The sequence below is a fragment of the Rattus rattus genome, chromosome 13 (genome assembly GCF_011064425.1).
Source record: "Rattus rattus isolate New Zealand chromosome 13, Rrattus_CSIRO_v1, whole genome shotgun sequence".
NCBI classification, from domain to species: Eukaryota; Metazoa; Chordata; class Mammalia; order Rodentia; family Muridae; genus Rattus; species Rattus rattus.
Genome location: NC_046166.1, coordinates 1,866,937 through 1,881,902, shown reverse-complemented (window position 1 = coordinate 1,881,902; position 14,966 = coordinate 1,866,937). Strand labels below are relative to the sequence as shown.

General features: G+C 51.3%; 1 protein-coding gene and 1 pseudogene across 1 annotated transcript in view; one reads left to right on the top strand and one right to left on the bottom strand.

Moving 5' to 3' along the window:
* Positions 1–339: 339 nt before the first annotated feature.
* On the bottom strand, positions 340–731 carry LOC116914922 (annotated as a pseudogene).
* An 11,986-nt stretch (positions 732–12,717) lies between these two features.
* The window catches only part of Zcchc24 (zinc finger CCHC-type containing 24), a 53,254-nt gene continuing 51,005 nt past the window's right edge, over positions 12,718–14,966 (top strand). Inside the window, exon 1 of the mRNA XM_032918960.1 lies at positions 12,718–13,122. Coding sequence (XP_032774851.1) covers positions 12,877–13,122 — 246 coding nt within the window. The 5' untranslated portion in view covers positions 12,718–12,876. The remainder of the gene's footprint in view (positions 13,123–14,966) is intronic.

The window sequence follows — 14,966 nt, the reverse complement described above, 5'->3', positions numbered from 1 at the left end:
GTTCTTTAAAAAAAAAAAAATTCCAAATGTTGGCAACTTGTCCAGAAAATTCTAGCAGGTTTATTTATAATTGTTATAAAGTTGAGCTGTTGAAATGTGTTCACTGAAACATTTTGCTTACATTAATGCTTTACATCTTGTATTTATATTAAAAATTCACACACAAATGAACGTGGAGAAACTGCCAATACCTGATTCTGTCCCCTGTGTTTCCACTCCCAACCATAGACTTAGGTACCTTTGACCCCATGGAAAAAATATCTAACATTCAGAACTAATAACAGAAAGAAGAGGAAAAAATATTTTTGAGAATGAGATGCTTCCCCTCATAGTGGACTCTTAAGCATGTTCTCCACGTATGCAGCGTGCTAGCTGGATATCCTTTGGCGTAATTGTTACACGTTTGGCATGGATAGCACACAGGTTGGTATCTTCAAAAAGGCCAACCAGACAGGCCTCACTTTCCTCCTGCAAAGCACCAATAGCTTCGCTCCGTAAGCGCAGGTCTGTTTTGAAGTCCTGAGCCATTTCTCCCGCCAGACGCTGAAAGGGGAGCTTGCGAATCAGAAGTTCAGTGGACTTCTGAATGCGTTTGATTCACGGAGTGCTACAGTACCAGGCCTGTAACGATGAGGTTTCTTCACTCCTCCGGTAGAAGGCGCATCCTTGCGAGTGGCTTCTGTAGTCAGTTGTTTCCTGGGTGCTTTACCACCAATGGATTTACGAGCCATGGTATGGGCACCTCCTTACTTACACCCCCCCCGCCCCCCACCCCCCACCCCCCCTGTTCTTCTTTGGCTGGAGTTCAGCAAAGCCAGAGGCAGCGCGGTGAAGGCTGCGAACACAATTTCAAATCCTACTTTTAACCGCCCTTTTAGCCCAACACTCACCAGAGGTTTGGGAAGGAAAGGATACAGGGGAAGTGAACCTGTTTAGAAAGGATTCTTTGGAGCAATCTGTGTTGTCAGGAAATTGGCAGTCCAGTTCACAGGAGTCAGTACCAGCAGCTCAATCCAGTCGCAAACACTTTATCGATCTATCAGCAGTCCTTTTGGTAGAGTTAGCAGCAGCAGTGGCATGTCCTAGCAGGAACAGCTAGGCCTCAGCCTCAGCACAAGTAGCAGGAAGGACCAAGGCCAACAGGAACTCCAGGAAAAGTTCTCAGCTCTGCCTCTCTCAGTGAAGCAAAGATCATCGAAGACTCGAGATTCACAAGCATTGCTCAGCCAGCTCTAAAAGAAAGCCAAGCTCAGCCCCTGTCATTGTCTGTCGGTCCTTTCTATACCCGCCAAACATCACGTGTCTTCCACAGGCCTTGCCTCAGCACGTGATTCTGTCTCAGCTGACATCACTCTGCCATTCAGCCCGAGTCCTTGGAAGCAGCGAGAAACCGCAGCACGCCACCAGAAGTTTTTTGGTGCGTTTCTCTCTATGAGGTCCCGGCAAATGGAGCTCAGCCATGCACTGTAAGGTGGACTAATATATGCATGTCATAGCAAAGAATCCATCATGTGTCCTTTCACATGCTTGCTTTAGTGGAACATCCTTTCACCTATGTCCACTTCAGGAAAACACTCCTTCATGTGTTTGCCCCAGCAAAACACCATCCAACACAACTGACTTTCCAAAGAACTGTTAAATTTCCACTTCAGTAGAGGCTGGCACTCTATCTTCTGTCTGTCTGTCTGTCTATCTATCTATCTATCATCTATCTTTTATCTATCCATTCATATCTATTTATCTACATATCTATCTATCTATCTATCTATGTATCTATCTGTATCTATCAATCATTTATTAGTCTACCCATTTATATCTATTTATCTACCTACCTATCCATCCTTATCTTTCTATCTATCTATCTATCTATCTATCTATCTATCTATCTATCTATCTATCTATTTAACTATCTATATCTATCTGTCTACCTATCTATTCATCCATCTATCTATCCATGAATGTTTAACACATAACAAGATAACAGTTGTAGGTATTGCCTTGGGCCAATGACTGTCTTAGTCATAAGCATGTGACCACGTTTATGGTACCAGCCTGAAGTCCTTCCTGTGCCTCAGGTCTCAACTCCAATTAAAACCAATTGCCATTATTGCATCAGAGAGTGCGGCTTTCCTGACAGGTTTGTAATGGAACATGTAGGGTAATATCACTGATGGCTTTTCTCCCCCAGTGACGTGCACAGCACATTTTAAGACTATGCAGTTTAGCCAGCTGGAAGGAAGTTCTCTGTCAGTTCCAGCTTGATGGCTCTGTCTTGCAACCAGAGTGTATTGTGTGCTCAGCAATGGGGCCTTACCAGGGTCCACACTTTCTACTGTGCTGTTTATCACACTTCCTTACTTATGGTCTAAGTCTGTCCTATAAAGTGGAAGCTTACCGAAGTTACAAACTTTCCTATTTTACATTGATGATCTTATTTCCAGCACATGATGTAAGGGTCCATGACTCGCCGAAGAATGGTACCTCAGACTTAAATAGTATGTAAATGCAGAGTGTTTTATTCTGCAGAAGTCCAGCATGCTGGGGTCTCCCATTACCAAGATAGAGAGACAACCAAGTGAGCTTGCAGGTCTGATTTAAAGTGCATTAGGGAATTCCGGGGTAGGTGACCTCTATGTTAATCTGTTGGACCCATCTCTATAGACATTCCATTACTGGGGTGTGGTGACTGGGAACTTGCTGGAAAGGTCTGGAAACTGTTGCTGAGGAAGAAGCTGAGGAAGTCTGGAAACTGCTGCCCACCCATTGTCCTTGCCTCAGGCCAGGTGGCAGGGTAGTTTCTGAGGTGTGTACTTGCCTGGACTTGCCCAGTTCTTGGAAACAGAGATTTAGGCCTAGTCTTCTTAACTGCCAATTTGAAGCCTGTCATGGAGTCAGTCTGACCTTCTCAATGGAACACATGGGCTCTGACACACAAAGTGGAGAATCTGTGAATTTGGGTAAATGAATAACTCCTCTCCCTTCCAGACCAGACCAAGCTCACACAGCAGCCAGTGTCCTGACAGACCACGCTGATCACACCTCTTCCTCCCTGAACGCCTTTCAGCCTCCACCTCTGCCCCGCTCTTCAAGACCATCCACCACCCAGGTCCGGCCATCTCTTCAGGTCATGTCTGTCCTCTCCACCATGAAACTCTATGAGGACAAAAGTACATGTATATGTGCATGTGTGCACACACACAAAGAAACCCACACACATACGTCTGAACACATGCAATAAAGACCAACACAGTCAAACTCTCTTCTCAAGATTCTGGTCAGCACAAGCCACCCTCCGAAGCTCAGGGGATCCTTCATTACCACAGTTGAGCTGAGCTGTGACCCTTATAGAGGCTGCTCCTCCACCATCTTCACCCCAAGACTCAGATGCGGATGCTTCTGTTGGAATGGGAGGAAGAGCAGGGCCCTTCCCCCTCAGTCTTTCATTTGGCTTTCAATGTGTTTTCCCAGGAAGGGGCATCTCAAAATGGATGATCTCCCTCAACGCTGACTGGAGAACTAGAGTTGCAGGAAGTTAAATACGTGTGTGTGGGAGGGGGAGGTTGGGAGGAGGGGTTGGGAAGAGTCTATGGTCATACATAATGGGACAGCGGACAACTTGAGAGGAGGTGGGCTCACTGGCTGAGCTTGGCCCTACGGCACTGCGTGCCTAGCAGCAGACACTACGTCTAAGTACTTTGTTGTTGCTGTTGTTGTTGTTGTTGTTGTAGGGGGAACATTGAAGCAGGGTCTCACTCTTGGCCCAAGCCTGAAACTCACTATGTAGAAAGACTGTCCTCATTCTTTCCACCCTCTCTCCCCTGGTGTTTCCTGAGCCTTAGGAGAAGGATAAATGGAGAGACCCACTCAGTGCTGAGCAACCAGTAGTCATTGTTCTTACTGCTTTGCCCATTTCTGGGTCTCTGCATTAACTGCCGATCACTGAGGTCCCTTTGCCTCAGCCTCTGTGATTTCAGTAAGAAACCCTGCCTTAAACAGAAGGTACTGAGTGACTGAGACACGGGTGCAATGCAGGCGTACTCACATGCACGCACACCGTCATAGAATTGCGCATACACACTCACACATGCCAGAGGGAGGCAGAAAACGTTGGGCTGGCTAGTTTTATGTCAGCTTGACAGAAGTCATCTGAAAGGAAGAAACCTCGACCGAGAAAACGTCTCTATAAGATCTGACTGAGGGGTTGGGGATTTGGCTCAGTGGTAGAGCGCTTGCCTAGGAAGCGCAAGGTCCTGGGTTCGGTCCCCAGCCCCCGGAAAAAAAAAAAAAAAAAAAAAAAAAAGATCTGACTGAAAAGCATTTCTTGATTAGTGATTGGTGTAGGAGGGCCCAGCCCATCGTGGGTGGTGCCACCCCTGGGCTGGTGGTCTTGGGTTCTATAGGAAATCAGGTTGAACAAGCCTCGAGGAGCAAGCCAGCAGGCAGCACCCCTCCATGGCCTCTGATCAGCTTCTGCCTCCAGGTTTCAGGCCTGCTTGAGTTCCGGCCCTGACTTCTTTCAGTGACAGACTTCTCTGTGAAAATGTAAGTCAAATAAACCCTCTCCTCCCCAGCTTGCTTTAGATGGTGGTGTTTCATCACAGCATAGTGACCTGACTAGGCCAACAGGCATTTATGATAAGCCCCATCCCTTCAAAGTGATATCAGTCCACTCAGGAGGCAGAGCCCCTGTGACCTAATCATTGTTCTTCTTTTGAGATGTGGGCAATGGAACCCAGAGTCTCACACACGCTTGGCAAACATTCTGCTTTAGAGCTACAACCCCAGCATCTAACTGCCTTGTGAGAGCTCCACCTCTCGATACCGATCCTGCAGGGATTACATGTCCAGGACATGAACCTTGGGGCACATTCAAACGTTTCGAGGACACAGATGGTCAGCACATGCTGGCAGTTCGCATTCCCTGCCGGGGCTTCTTGCAATTCCTCAATCCCCGTGTCTCTGAGCTGTCCCATGACATGACCGATAGTCTGCGTATCTGAGCCTGTAAACCACAAGGACATACTGAGTTTATTACTTCATCCCTTAAGTAAACAGAAGGCTTGCTGTGGTGCAGAGAGGAGCGAGCAGAGGAGATTATAGCCGCCAAGCAGCTCACAGTCCAGTGGTGGGCTGGGTGGGAAGCGAGAGGAGGATGGGCTTTACACCTGTCACGCCATGCAAACATCCATCGAAGAGTCAAGAACAGAGGGGAGCTGTCTAGTAGGTAGGGTGGGGGTTACGATCACAAGATGTCAGTTTCCAGCTGCTCTTGCAGTGGGGAGATACTGCAGAAAGATCCCGCTGTTCTAGAGGCCTGGGGGGAATCCAGTTTCCTCACTCACCTGGAGGATGGGGTCCACGTGTGTTAGAGCTGGGAGACGCTTCAGGTAGAATGTAGACGGAGGGTCAGGAATGAAGTACTGGCAAGCCCCTGAATGCCATGCCAGTATTAGGACTCCACGACGATAGCTAGCACAGAAAGACTCTGAATGGGTATGTATAGAAGATATAGGAAGACCAGGGAGGCAGCCATCAATTGCCCATCAACTTCCCCTTGGCTCTTTGATGCTGACAAGGATTTTCTCAAAGTAAAAGAGAGAGTTCTGCTCACTCGGTTTCAGGGCTGGCATCTTCATCCCATCTCTCAGACAGATGTCACAGAAGCCATAGCACAGGAGAACTACAGACTGCTCCCCACTGCTGTGACGCACGGGAGGCCATGTTCTTGTTTGGACCACTGACCCTGAGTGATCACAAAAGGTCTGGTGAGCTGATCTTGAAGAGAGATACTGCAGGAAGACTCCCTTAGGAGCCTGTTATAGAGGCATGGGGCAAGCCAGTAGTCACACCCATCTGGAGGATGGGCTCCACATGTGTTAGACCTGGGAGGCATCTCTCTCTCTCTCTCTCTCTCTCTCTCTCTCTCTCTCTCTCTCTCTCCTCTCTCTCTCCCTTCTCTCTCTTCTCTCACCCTCTCCCTCTCTCTCCCTCTCTCTCTCTCTCTCTCTCTCTCTCTCTCTCTCTCTCTCTCTCTCTCTCTCTCTCTTTCTCTCTCTCTCTCTCGCTCTCTCTCTCTCTCTTGCTCGCTCTCGCTCTCTCTGGAGTAGCCAGCATCCACTGGAGACCTGGGGTCCCTCTTGCTGACGGATGGTTGAAGGAATTCATACCACTTGCCTTTCCTTTCCCTCTTTTCACTTCTCAGAAATGGGTGTGAAATCCGAGGGTGGGAGCAGAGTGGCTGCTGCCCCCCACTACTGTTTGGTATCTTGCTCCTAGGCCTGGCTCTAAAACTTCCAGGTTCCTGAAACTTAGAGAGTCTGTTGTGTTGACTGGGCTCCATGTGCAGGTGTCCAGGCCATCAGCATACAGGTTGTCCTTCTCTTGCTCACCCTCAGTGTACTGCAGCCCTGAGACCGAGCAGATACCTGCTGAAGCCTGCCAGTAGTAGCAGGCCCTTGGGCCACTTGTGCCCTTCTGAGTGATCCTGGGATTCGAGCAACAGTAGGAGTCCCCACCCCTACCCCCAACAGGACACTGTTCAGGTGGGACACTCAGCTTATTGATGTCTCATAGCTAGGGAGAGTTTGGTCTCTAAGTGGGGGGGGGGGAGAAGAAGAGGGAGAGGGAGGGAAAGGGGGAGAGGGAGAGGGAAAGGGAGAGGGAGGGGTAGAGGGAGAGGGAGAGGGAGAGGGAGGCCAAAAGTGAGCACAATCACCAACCTTGGGGCTCAGTATCCCAGGCTGCAGGTTGTGAGAAGCAGTTGGTGGTTGTTCTCTCCTCCCCCTCCCCTCTCCCTCTCCTCTCCCTCTCCTCTCCCTCCCCCTCCCTCCCTCCCCCTCCCCCTCCCCCTCCCCCCCTCTCCCTCCCCTCCCCCCCCCCCCCCACCAGGGATGGGTGTGTAATACAAAGCCTCACACATGCTAGGCAAACAATTTTCAGTTGAGCTACATCTCTGGTCTCTTGCTGCTCTCTTAAAGGCTGGTCAGGAGTCTGTGTGAAGGCTCTAGAGTGGTCAGGCTGCTCTATGGCTTTACCATCTGTTCCCTGCAGAGGGGTATCTGGGGTCAGTGGAGGTAAACTCTAGCTAATGTCTAGTAAGCTATGTGCCCCGATGACAAGGGTGTGTGTCCCCGGATAAGAAGTTGCCTTCAGTGTAAACATGCACGGAAGGGGAACAGGAAGCTGGGGTGCAAAGGAATTTTCACTTTGTGGATTAATGCCAGCTTCTTGTGAATGGGAACCTGGAGCATTGCAAGAAGAGCAGAAGTCAGATCCGGGGAAGATCCCTCTGCCCTAGAGAGAGCTATCCTGGTGGGGGATGGGGCAGGAACCAGAGCAGGGAGAGCATTTGTCATTTTGCCCTCTCTGCTGTAAACTGACACCTTCTGTGTCAACACACGGTCTGAAAACACCCAAGTGCCTGGCCCTGGCCCAGGGGGAGAAGAACCTAAGCCTTGTCCGATATGGGCACTTCCTTGTATTCCTGATGCTATAGGGGAACGGAGAGATCCTCAGATTCCTGGATTTCTTAGAGTGATAAATCACCAGGCATTGTTTTGCAGAGATAAGCAGCCTAGCTTGTAAGCTCCGGCTTCCCCACACATTCCTTTGCCTTACAGGCCCCTCCCCAGGCTCAACTCCCTCTTCTTCCTCCAGGTCTTCCTACTCTTTATGCCTCTGAGTTCTTGGTCCAAAGTCCTTCTAATGCTTCTCAGACCCACTTCCTGGGTGACTTCAGGATAGAGATGTCCCCTCTACCTCCTTCCTCATTTTTCCTAGACAGCATGAATATTATTGTTATTGAAGTGCCCGGTGCCACTCTTCTCTATCACACGGTGCAGACACTTTTTTAGCCCCACCAGTCCCTGGAGAAGTGGGTGGGGATGGGTAGACTAGAACTCCTTAGTTTAAACTGAGGATAGGAACCTGCCCAAGCTTCTCCGAATCCCGATTTCTTCTCTCTCTGGTCCCCTCTTGTAGACCGTAGAGTAGACTCCTCAGGAAGGAGTGTGAGAAGGAGGCAGAGACTGGAGCCTCACACCAACACTCTCTCCTACTCCAGTTCCAAGCTGGGACAAAGCTGCCAGTGTAGGACCTGTAGGGAACCGGTATGGTTAGGAGCAGTTACTGTGTGACTCCTGCAAGTCCCTTGCCTTGCCTGGGCCACAACACTGCCTCTCGTTAAGGTGTGTGTGTCTAGGCAGGGAGGCACAGGGGGTCCGGCCCAGCCTATTGGCTGAGTACCAGCCCTCTGGTTCCCTCCTTTTACTTCTACCCATCCCAAAGCTCATGCTATCTCAGGAAATTGGTAGTTTTTGCCATCTGGAGACTGACCTCAGGCCAGCTAGCTGCTATCCAAACAAACTGCCCATAGGTTGCTCACATTTACTGATCATTTACTCAGGACGGAGCCCACATGTTGAGCAACATGTGCTGAGGACGGAGGGAACCAGAGACGTACACACCCACAGAGGCCACCCAGGTTTCGAAGGAGCCTAATCTTACTATCCTTCCATCTGCCTACCTCGCAACCCACCAAATATTTCCCTACCAACCCCTAGTCATGAACCGGGCTCTGGATAGAAACTGCAAGGAGAGGGAGGGGAGAAAGAAGCAGAGGTCATCACTTAAAACAAGTACCCTCTGGCATCAAAATCATTCTGGAGGCCAGGAAGAGACCAGTGTCTCTCTTTAAGTAGGTGTCAGACTCTTAGTCTCAAGGCAAGAGTGGTAGTTACGTGTATGAACTCTAAAAGCAATCTGGCCCTGCAATTTATATTAGGGGGAAATATCATTATTCGTGATACCAAGAGGTGACTTCATCCAGAAAATTGGGGAGATAAAGAAAGCCAAGAGTTGCTGGGCATCTCAGGCTCTCCTCTGGGCTTCCCAACCACCCACTCTGCAGTCGGAAGATATTACTGATGTAGCGGTAATTAGTAAAACCAATTTGCGCTCCCGATGGGTTACATGCGCACACCCGCCCAAGAGCTATCTGGATTTGCAAATGGAACACACACACACACACACACACACACACACACACACACACACACACACACACACACCAGTTAATTTTAAATATGCCTTCACTAGCTCAAAGGCAGAGCAGTTCTAATCCTCCCCTCGGCTAGCATGCATTTCCCTCCAGTTCTCCTGCCTCAAGACTTTTTAAATCTGTGTTGGCTGCCCTGTGACCTTCTGGGCAGCCCCTCCCATAGGGCTGATTTCCCTTCCCACCTGCGTCTTTGATGAGTTTTTTCTGCAGCTCTAACTCTGATCTGTCTACCTCTGACACATGGCAATCTCTCTTCTTCCTCCTTTCCAGTTACTAGCCCTCACCAATCTAAAAGTTCCACACCTCTCTCCCTCTCCCTCTCCCTCTCCCTCTCCCCCCTCTCCCTCTCCCTCCCTCTCCCTCTCCCTCTCCCCCCTCTCCTCTCCCCCCAGCCTTTGGCTGCTGGCTCTTTATTGACTGATCAAAAACCACTTGGGGACAAGGACCTTCAGTATTTGGACACACAGATTTCCAATATTTGGGACTGGATTAATTCAAAGCACTAGAACCAATCCCCAACACACCAATCTTTGTAAAAACGTACTTTACTTGGAATATGTGCATGTATGTGTGAGCATGTGATGAGGTACAGTGTATGGTCATGTTGAGTTTGGGTGCCCAGAGAGACCAGAAGAGGGGATCAGAGTCTTTGGAGTTGGAACTTTTGTGACTGTGAACCAGCAGAAAGGGCAGTGGAAACCAAACTCAGGTCTTCTGCAAAAGCAACACTTGCTCTTAGTGGCTGAGCCATCTATCTCTCCAGCCCTTCTCACTTGTCTTTATAAACGCTGGTGAGGGTGGTTTCATATCCTGGCCATATTTGGGAGCTCAAAATCTCTTGCAGAAATGTAGAGATGCTCAGGTGTTCTGCCTTGCTTGAAACAAGGTCTCATGTAGCCCGATGTCATGGTAATAATATAATAATAATAAAATAATAAAATAATAATATTTAGGGGTTTCTACCCTACCTTAGATCATTTAGTTCCCAAACAAAAGACATAAAACTGTGATATTTATAAACTTTAAAGCATTAGAGCTGAGTAGATACCAATCCGCTATGCTATTTCGTCTATTTCCCTGTGGAGATCCCCAAGATATCGCCTACCATGTTCTGCCTGGGCTGCTTCTACTCCAACAGGCTGACCCTCAAGGCCATGAGCTCACAATCCACCTACCCTTGGTGACATCCTTCTCCCTTCTCCCATCTTCTTCTCCCTCAACAGTCCCTACCTCAGACCCCAAGCCTGGGAACTGAAGCCCCGCCTACCTTTCTTCTGCCTAGCTACAGGATACAGGCCTCTTTATTAACCAATCATGGACAGCGGTAGACCATTCATTCATATCAACCTGGCAGCACACGTTCCTCGCCATCTGCCCCAATGTTCTTAGGCTCCTGGATGAAACACACACACACACACACACACACACACACCACACACCACAGCCTTATATTTTAATATGCCTTAAACAGCTCAATGGTTGGGCCACTCCCAAACTTCCGTGTGGCTAATACCTTCCCTCCGATACTCCTGAGTTATTGCTTACTAAAATCTATATTCCGTCTTTGCTCCCCTAGACCCAAAGGTCTGGGGGTGCAGGAGGGCAGGGGCGCTGGGGCCACTCTTTCCTCGGCTCTTACATGATTGGTTCGCTCTTTCTTCTGCACTTCTCAGGCCTGCTCCTTACTCCTTTTCTGGCCGCCATGGTGGTTCTGAGTCTTCTTCCTCTCTCTGTCCCATTGCCCTAGAATCCTAAAGTCCCACCTCTGTCTCCCTGCCCAGCCACTGGCCTCCAGCAACCTTACTTACCAATCAGAACCAACTGGGGGCAGGGACCTTCAATATCTTCCATTAGGATTCTCATGCAATTTTGGGAACCCAATTAACATAATGCCGGCATCAGACCAAATCCACAACACTTGGGGGGCAAGGTTTTTGCAACAGAAGATGATATGCAGGAGGATCTGCTCATCTTGGAGTAACCAGAACTTGGGGTACAGAATTTAGCATTTGAATACACAGAAGCACCAGACCAACCCACCCAGCCCAGGCTGGCAAGCTTACTACACAGACAAGGAAGACCTTGAACTTCTGATCCTCCTGTCTCAAGTCTCACCTCCCTGATGCTGGGATTTCAGATATGCACCACTACATCCGGCTTATAGATATGTCTTGGATGAAGAAATATATTAAGATTTTATTGGCATAAATGTCGTCATTTGAGTTAGTAACTGCCAATTGTTTGATAGGCGAACTGGTTCAAAACGCGGAGATCAAAGGGTCTCTTGGTTGGTTGGTGACTCAGGCTAGCTCTCGGTCACACTGAAAAGCTGTTGGGTCCAAGATGAGCTGAGGTGCCCTGGCTTTGTGGCTGGTTGGAGGGGACAAAGGACATTCCTGAAACAGCTTCGATTTACTGCACTCATGCTTCCACTCAACAGATACTCAGCGTGAATATAACCTTTCCCACGTTACAGAGAACACAGGCTGGTTGGCAGAGGTGAGGTGGCTACTCGGAAGTCCGTTTTCTGGCATTTGAACACCAGGCATAATAGCTCCAGAGCCAAACGAGATGGAGGTGACTTGAGTACCCACAGGGTTGGCCTAGTTCTTTAGTCCCAGGATATGGGGCAGCACACACCATTCTGGGACTGTGAGGTGAATGAAGGCCTCAAGATCTGGGAAGCCACTGGCAATGAGGGCTCCACCAGGAAGATGTGGGTTTCCGAGATCTTCTAGGTCAGGGTCCTGATAGTCCTTCAAGAGACTAGGGCGAGCTGATGTGAGAACCAGGGAGCAGAAGAGGGGAGAAAAGCGGAGGCCGGCTTGGAGCAGAAACAGGAGAAGTGCGAGGAGATGGGGGGAGGAGAAGGGGAGTCCTTCCTTGGGCAGGAACCCGGGCCCCCCTCAGCGCAGGCTGTCCGCAAAGCGATTCTGCAGATGGAAGGAATTAAGTGGGAGGGGGAGGGTCCTATGGTGATAGCGAGGAGTGTGTGAGTGTGTGTGAATGTGAGTGTGTGTGTGTGTGTGTGTGTGTGTGTGTGTGTGTCGAGGGAGACAGAAGGAAGCTTTAAACGAGACACATTTAAAGAGTCCTTAGAGAACATCGAGACAGTCACAGAAATACAATCGGACTAACAGCAAGAGGAGGGACTGGGAGAGGGGGAAAGGTGCAAAAACCGAAATAACTAGAGAGCGCCTGGGAAGTGATGGGAAGCAGCCCACAGTAAAGCCGGCTGAGCCTTTGGGCCCAATTGATTCTGAGCTCCGGGCCGGGGAGCTGAGCTGAGCCAGGGTAGGGGGGAGGGGCTTGGGAGGGGCTGCTCCTGGTGTGTGTTGGGGGGTCGGCGGGGGCGCTATATGTGTGGACCCGCCTTCTTTCTTGTCTTGCCCTTCCCCTACATCCATATTCAATGAGCCAACCAATGGGGGAGCGAGGACCGGGCCGAACCGGTCGGGGTGGGGCGGGGTCTCTGTGGACCCCACCCTAGGAGCCGTCCCCGGAGGGGTCAGCACAGAGGCAGATAGCGGATCCCCGGGAGGGGCGGGGCTGGCAGCGGGCAGGGCGGGGCCAAAAGTTTCCTGCCCAACTTTCTCTGCCTCCTTCCTCCGCCCGTGCGCGCCCACTGCTGCAGTTCGGGGAGGCGGCGGCGGCGGCGGCTGCGGACAACGCGCAGGGCGCGAGGCGCGGGACGCGGGGCGGATAGCCGTCCGGGCCCGGGCGGCTGGCAGTGGGCACAGGCTCCCCGGTGCCCGCCCCTCCGCCGGGAGGGGGGCGCGAGCGGGCGGCCGGGGAGGGGCCGGCACCGCCACGGCAAAATGAGCCTGCTGTCTGCCATCGACACGAGCGCCGCCTCGGTGTACCAGCCAGCCCAGCTACTCAACTGGGTCTACCTGTCTCTCCAGGACACACACCAGGCTAGTGCCTTCGATGCCTTCCGGCCCGAGCCGCCCGCCGGCGCCGCGCCCCCGGAGCTGGCCTTCGGCAAGGGCCGCCCGGAGCAGCTGGGTTCTCCCCTGCACTCCAGCTATCTTAACAGCGTCTTCCAGCTGCAGCGCGGAGAGGTGGGTGCCCCAGCGCGCGCCAACCCTGCGCCCACTGCCTCAGGGCCTTCTTCTATCTGTTCTGCTCCTCCTGGCATGGCCCAGGCCGGCCCCGCATTGCCCAGCTCGGCTTGGCTTGGCTTCGATCAGCTCTGCCAAACTTGCCGCCCGAAGTCTCTGGGGCACCCGGAGCGCGTCACCTCCCAGCAGAACCGCCCGGAGCAGCTCAGGCCTGGGCAGGGCCCTCCCGCCCCCTCTCTGAATTTGGAGTCTTGCTCCTAGTAAGCAGGCTCGGGGTGTCTCCGGATTCTCTTCAGACTGCTGGGTGCGGCTAGGGCGGGGAGCCCCTTCCTAGTCTTTCTTTCGCCCAACTCTATCAACTTTTCTGGCTCTTATCCGCTGGAACGGAGGGTTGCAGAGCCTGCTCTGAACTCCTCTGAAGGGCTTAAAAGACCCCCCCCAACCCCCCGTCCTCCATAGTTCTTAACCTGGAGGGCTCTCTGGAAAGCGGTTGTTCTTCCAGGGGCTTTTTCTCCTGTTCCCACCACTTGGGAACCCCTAGATCCACCCTGCAGCTGCTTGCCCTCCCCCAGGCACATAGGAAGTGGTTTTTGAGGGCTTGACCTAGCAGACTGTTCTGTCCCCTGCCTTCCCAGGCTGGAAGGAAATGAAAGGGAAATCCTTGGGGGGGGGGGTTAGGCTGTGGCGATGGGAGGGCTCCAGCTGCCTAGTGCCTTCTCCCAAAACCTGGGATGTGTTGCAAAGGCTGCCTGTTCAGTGGATTCGGTTACAAAGTCTACTGGGCAGTGTATGATCCCAGCTAGATAAATACACAGGTGGCTGTGACCTCCCAGCCCCCTTTGCGGGACTTATCCAGAGCCTTCCCAGAATCCCTCTACCAACAGCACCCCACACCCCGTAAACTCCATTTTGGAAATTGCTGGTACCCTCTGTGCCTTTCCCTTGCTCCCTTGTGGTTTCCCTCCGCAGGAGGGACAGGAGGTAGAGGGAGAGACACACAGGGGTCACTTTCACCTCTGACCCAGAGGTAACGGGGCGGGGGTGTGTGTGTGGTAAGACCTGTATATGCTGAGGTGTGCTGGGGTTGAGATGTGGCGCCAGGACTTCACCCTTTTTGGTCTCAGGTTCAACACTGCCATGGTTTACAGGAGAACTCACTGACATGTGAAACACTGGCGGAAGGCCGCACCTCTAAGGCTGCCCGGCTGCCCTGTGGAATAGAAGCGGTGCAGGAGGGCTGGGTATGGGGCAGGACTGGAAAGGTGCCTGCAGAGCCCGGAGGGAGAACATTTGCATGCCAAGGTTCTTTATAAACCATAACACATGCTCTCTGCCCCAAGGAATGGTTCCTAGCTGGGATCTTCCTTTATGTGACAATCTGTTGTCTCTTGGGGAGCTAGCTTTAGGTGACCAATGACTTTGGAGAACCATTTGTGGAGTATTTCTCTATTGGCTGGGTGTTTTCCATTATTAATTATCTTACCAAACATTTGCTGAGTTCTACACAAGGATGGGAATGAGAAGCCTGGGGCTGGGGGCTGGGAGTAAGCACAGACAATGCGTATGTTAAAGGAGGGTGAGTGATGGGGCACTATTGTGGCTTATAATTGGACAGAGGCGCACCCAAGGGAGCAGACTAGCATTACCCAGAGGTCCGGTGACCTGGCAGGGTCCCTAATGAGCCTTAACTGGACTACCTCAGCTCCCATGCCAGCCTTACTTTATTCCTTACATGTGTTCTCTACTGGCTTGCCCATCAGTCACAGATCCTGTCTTTGGAAATTTCAAACCTCCAGGACCCCAGCTGTGGTTCAGTGAGACCTACCCCCTACCACTTCCTCTCT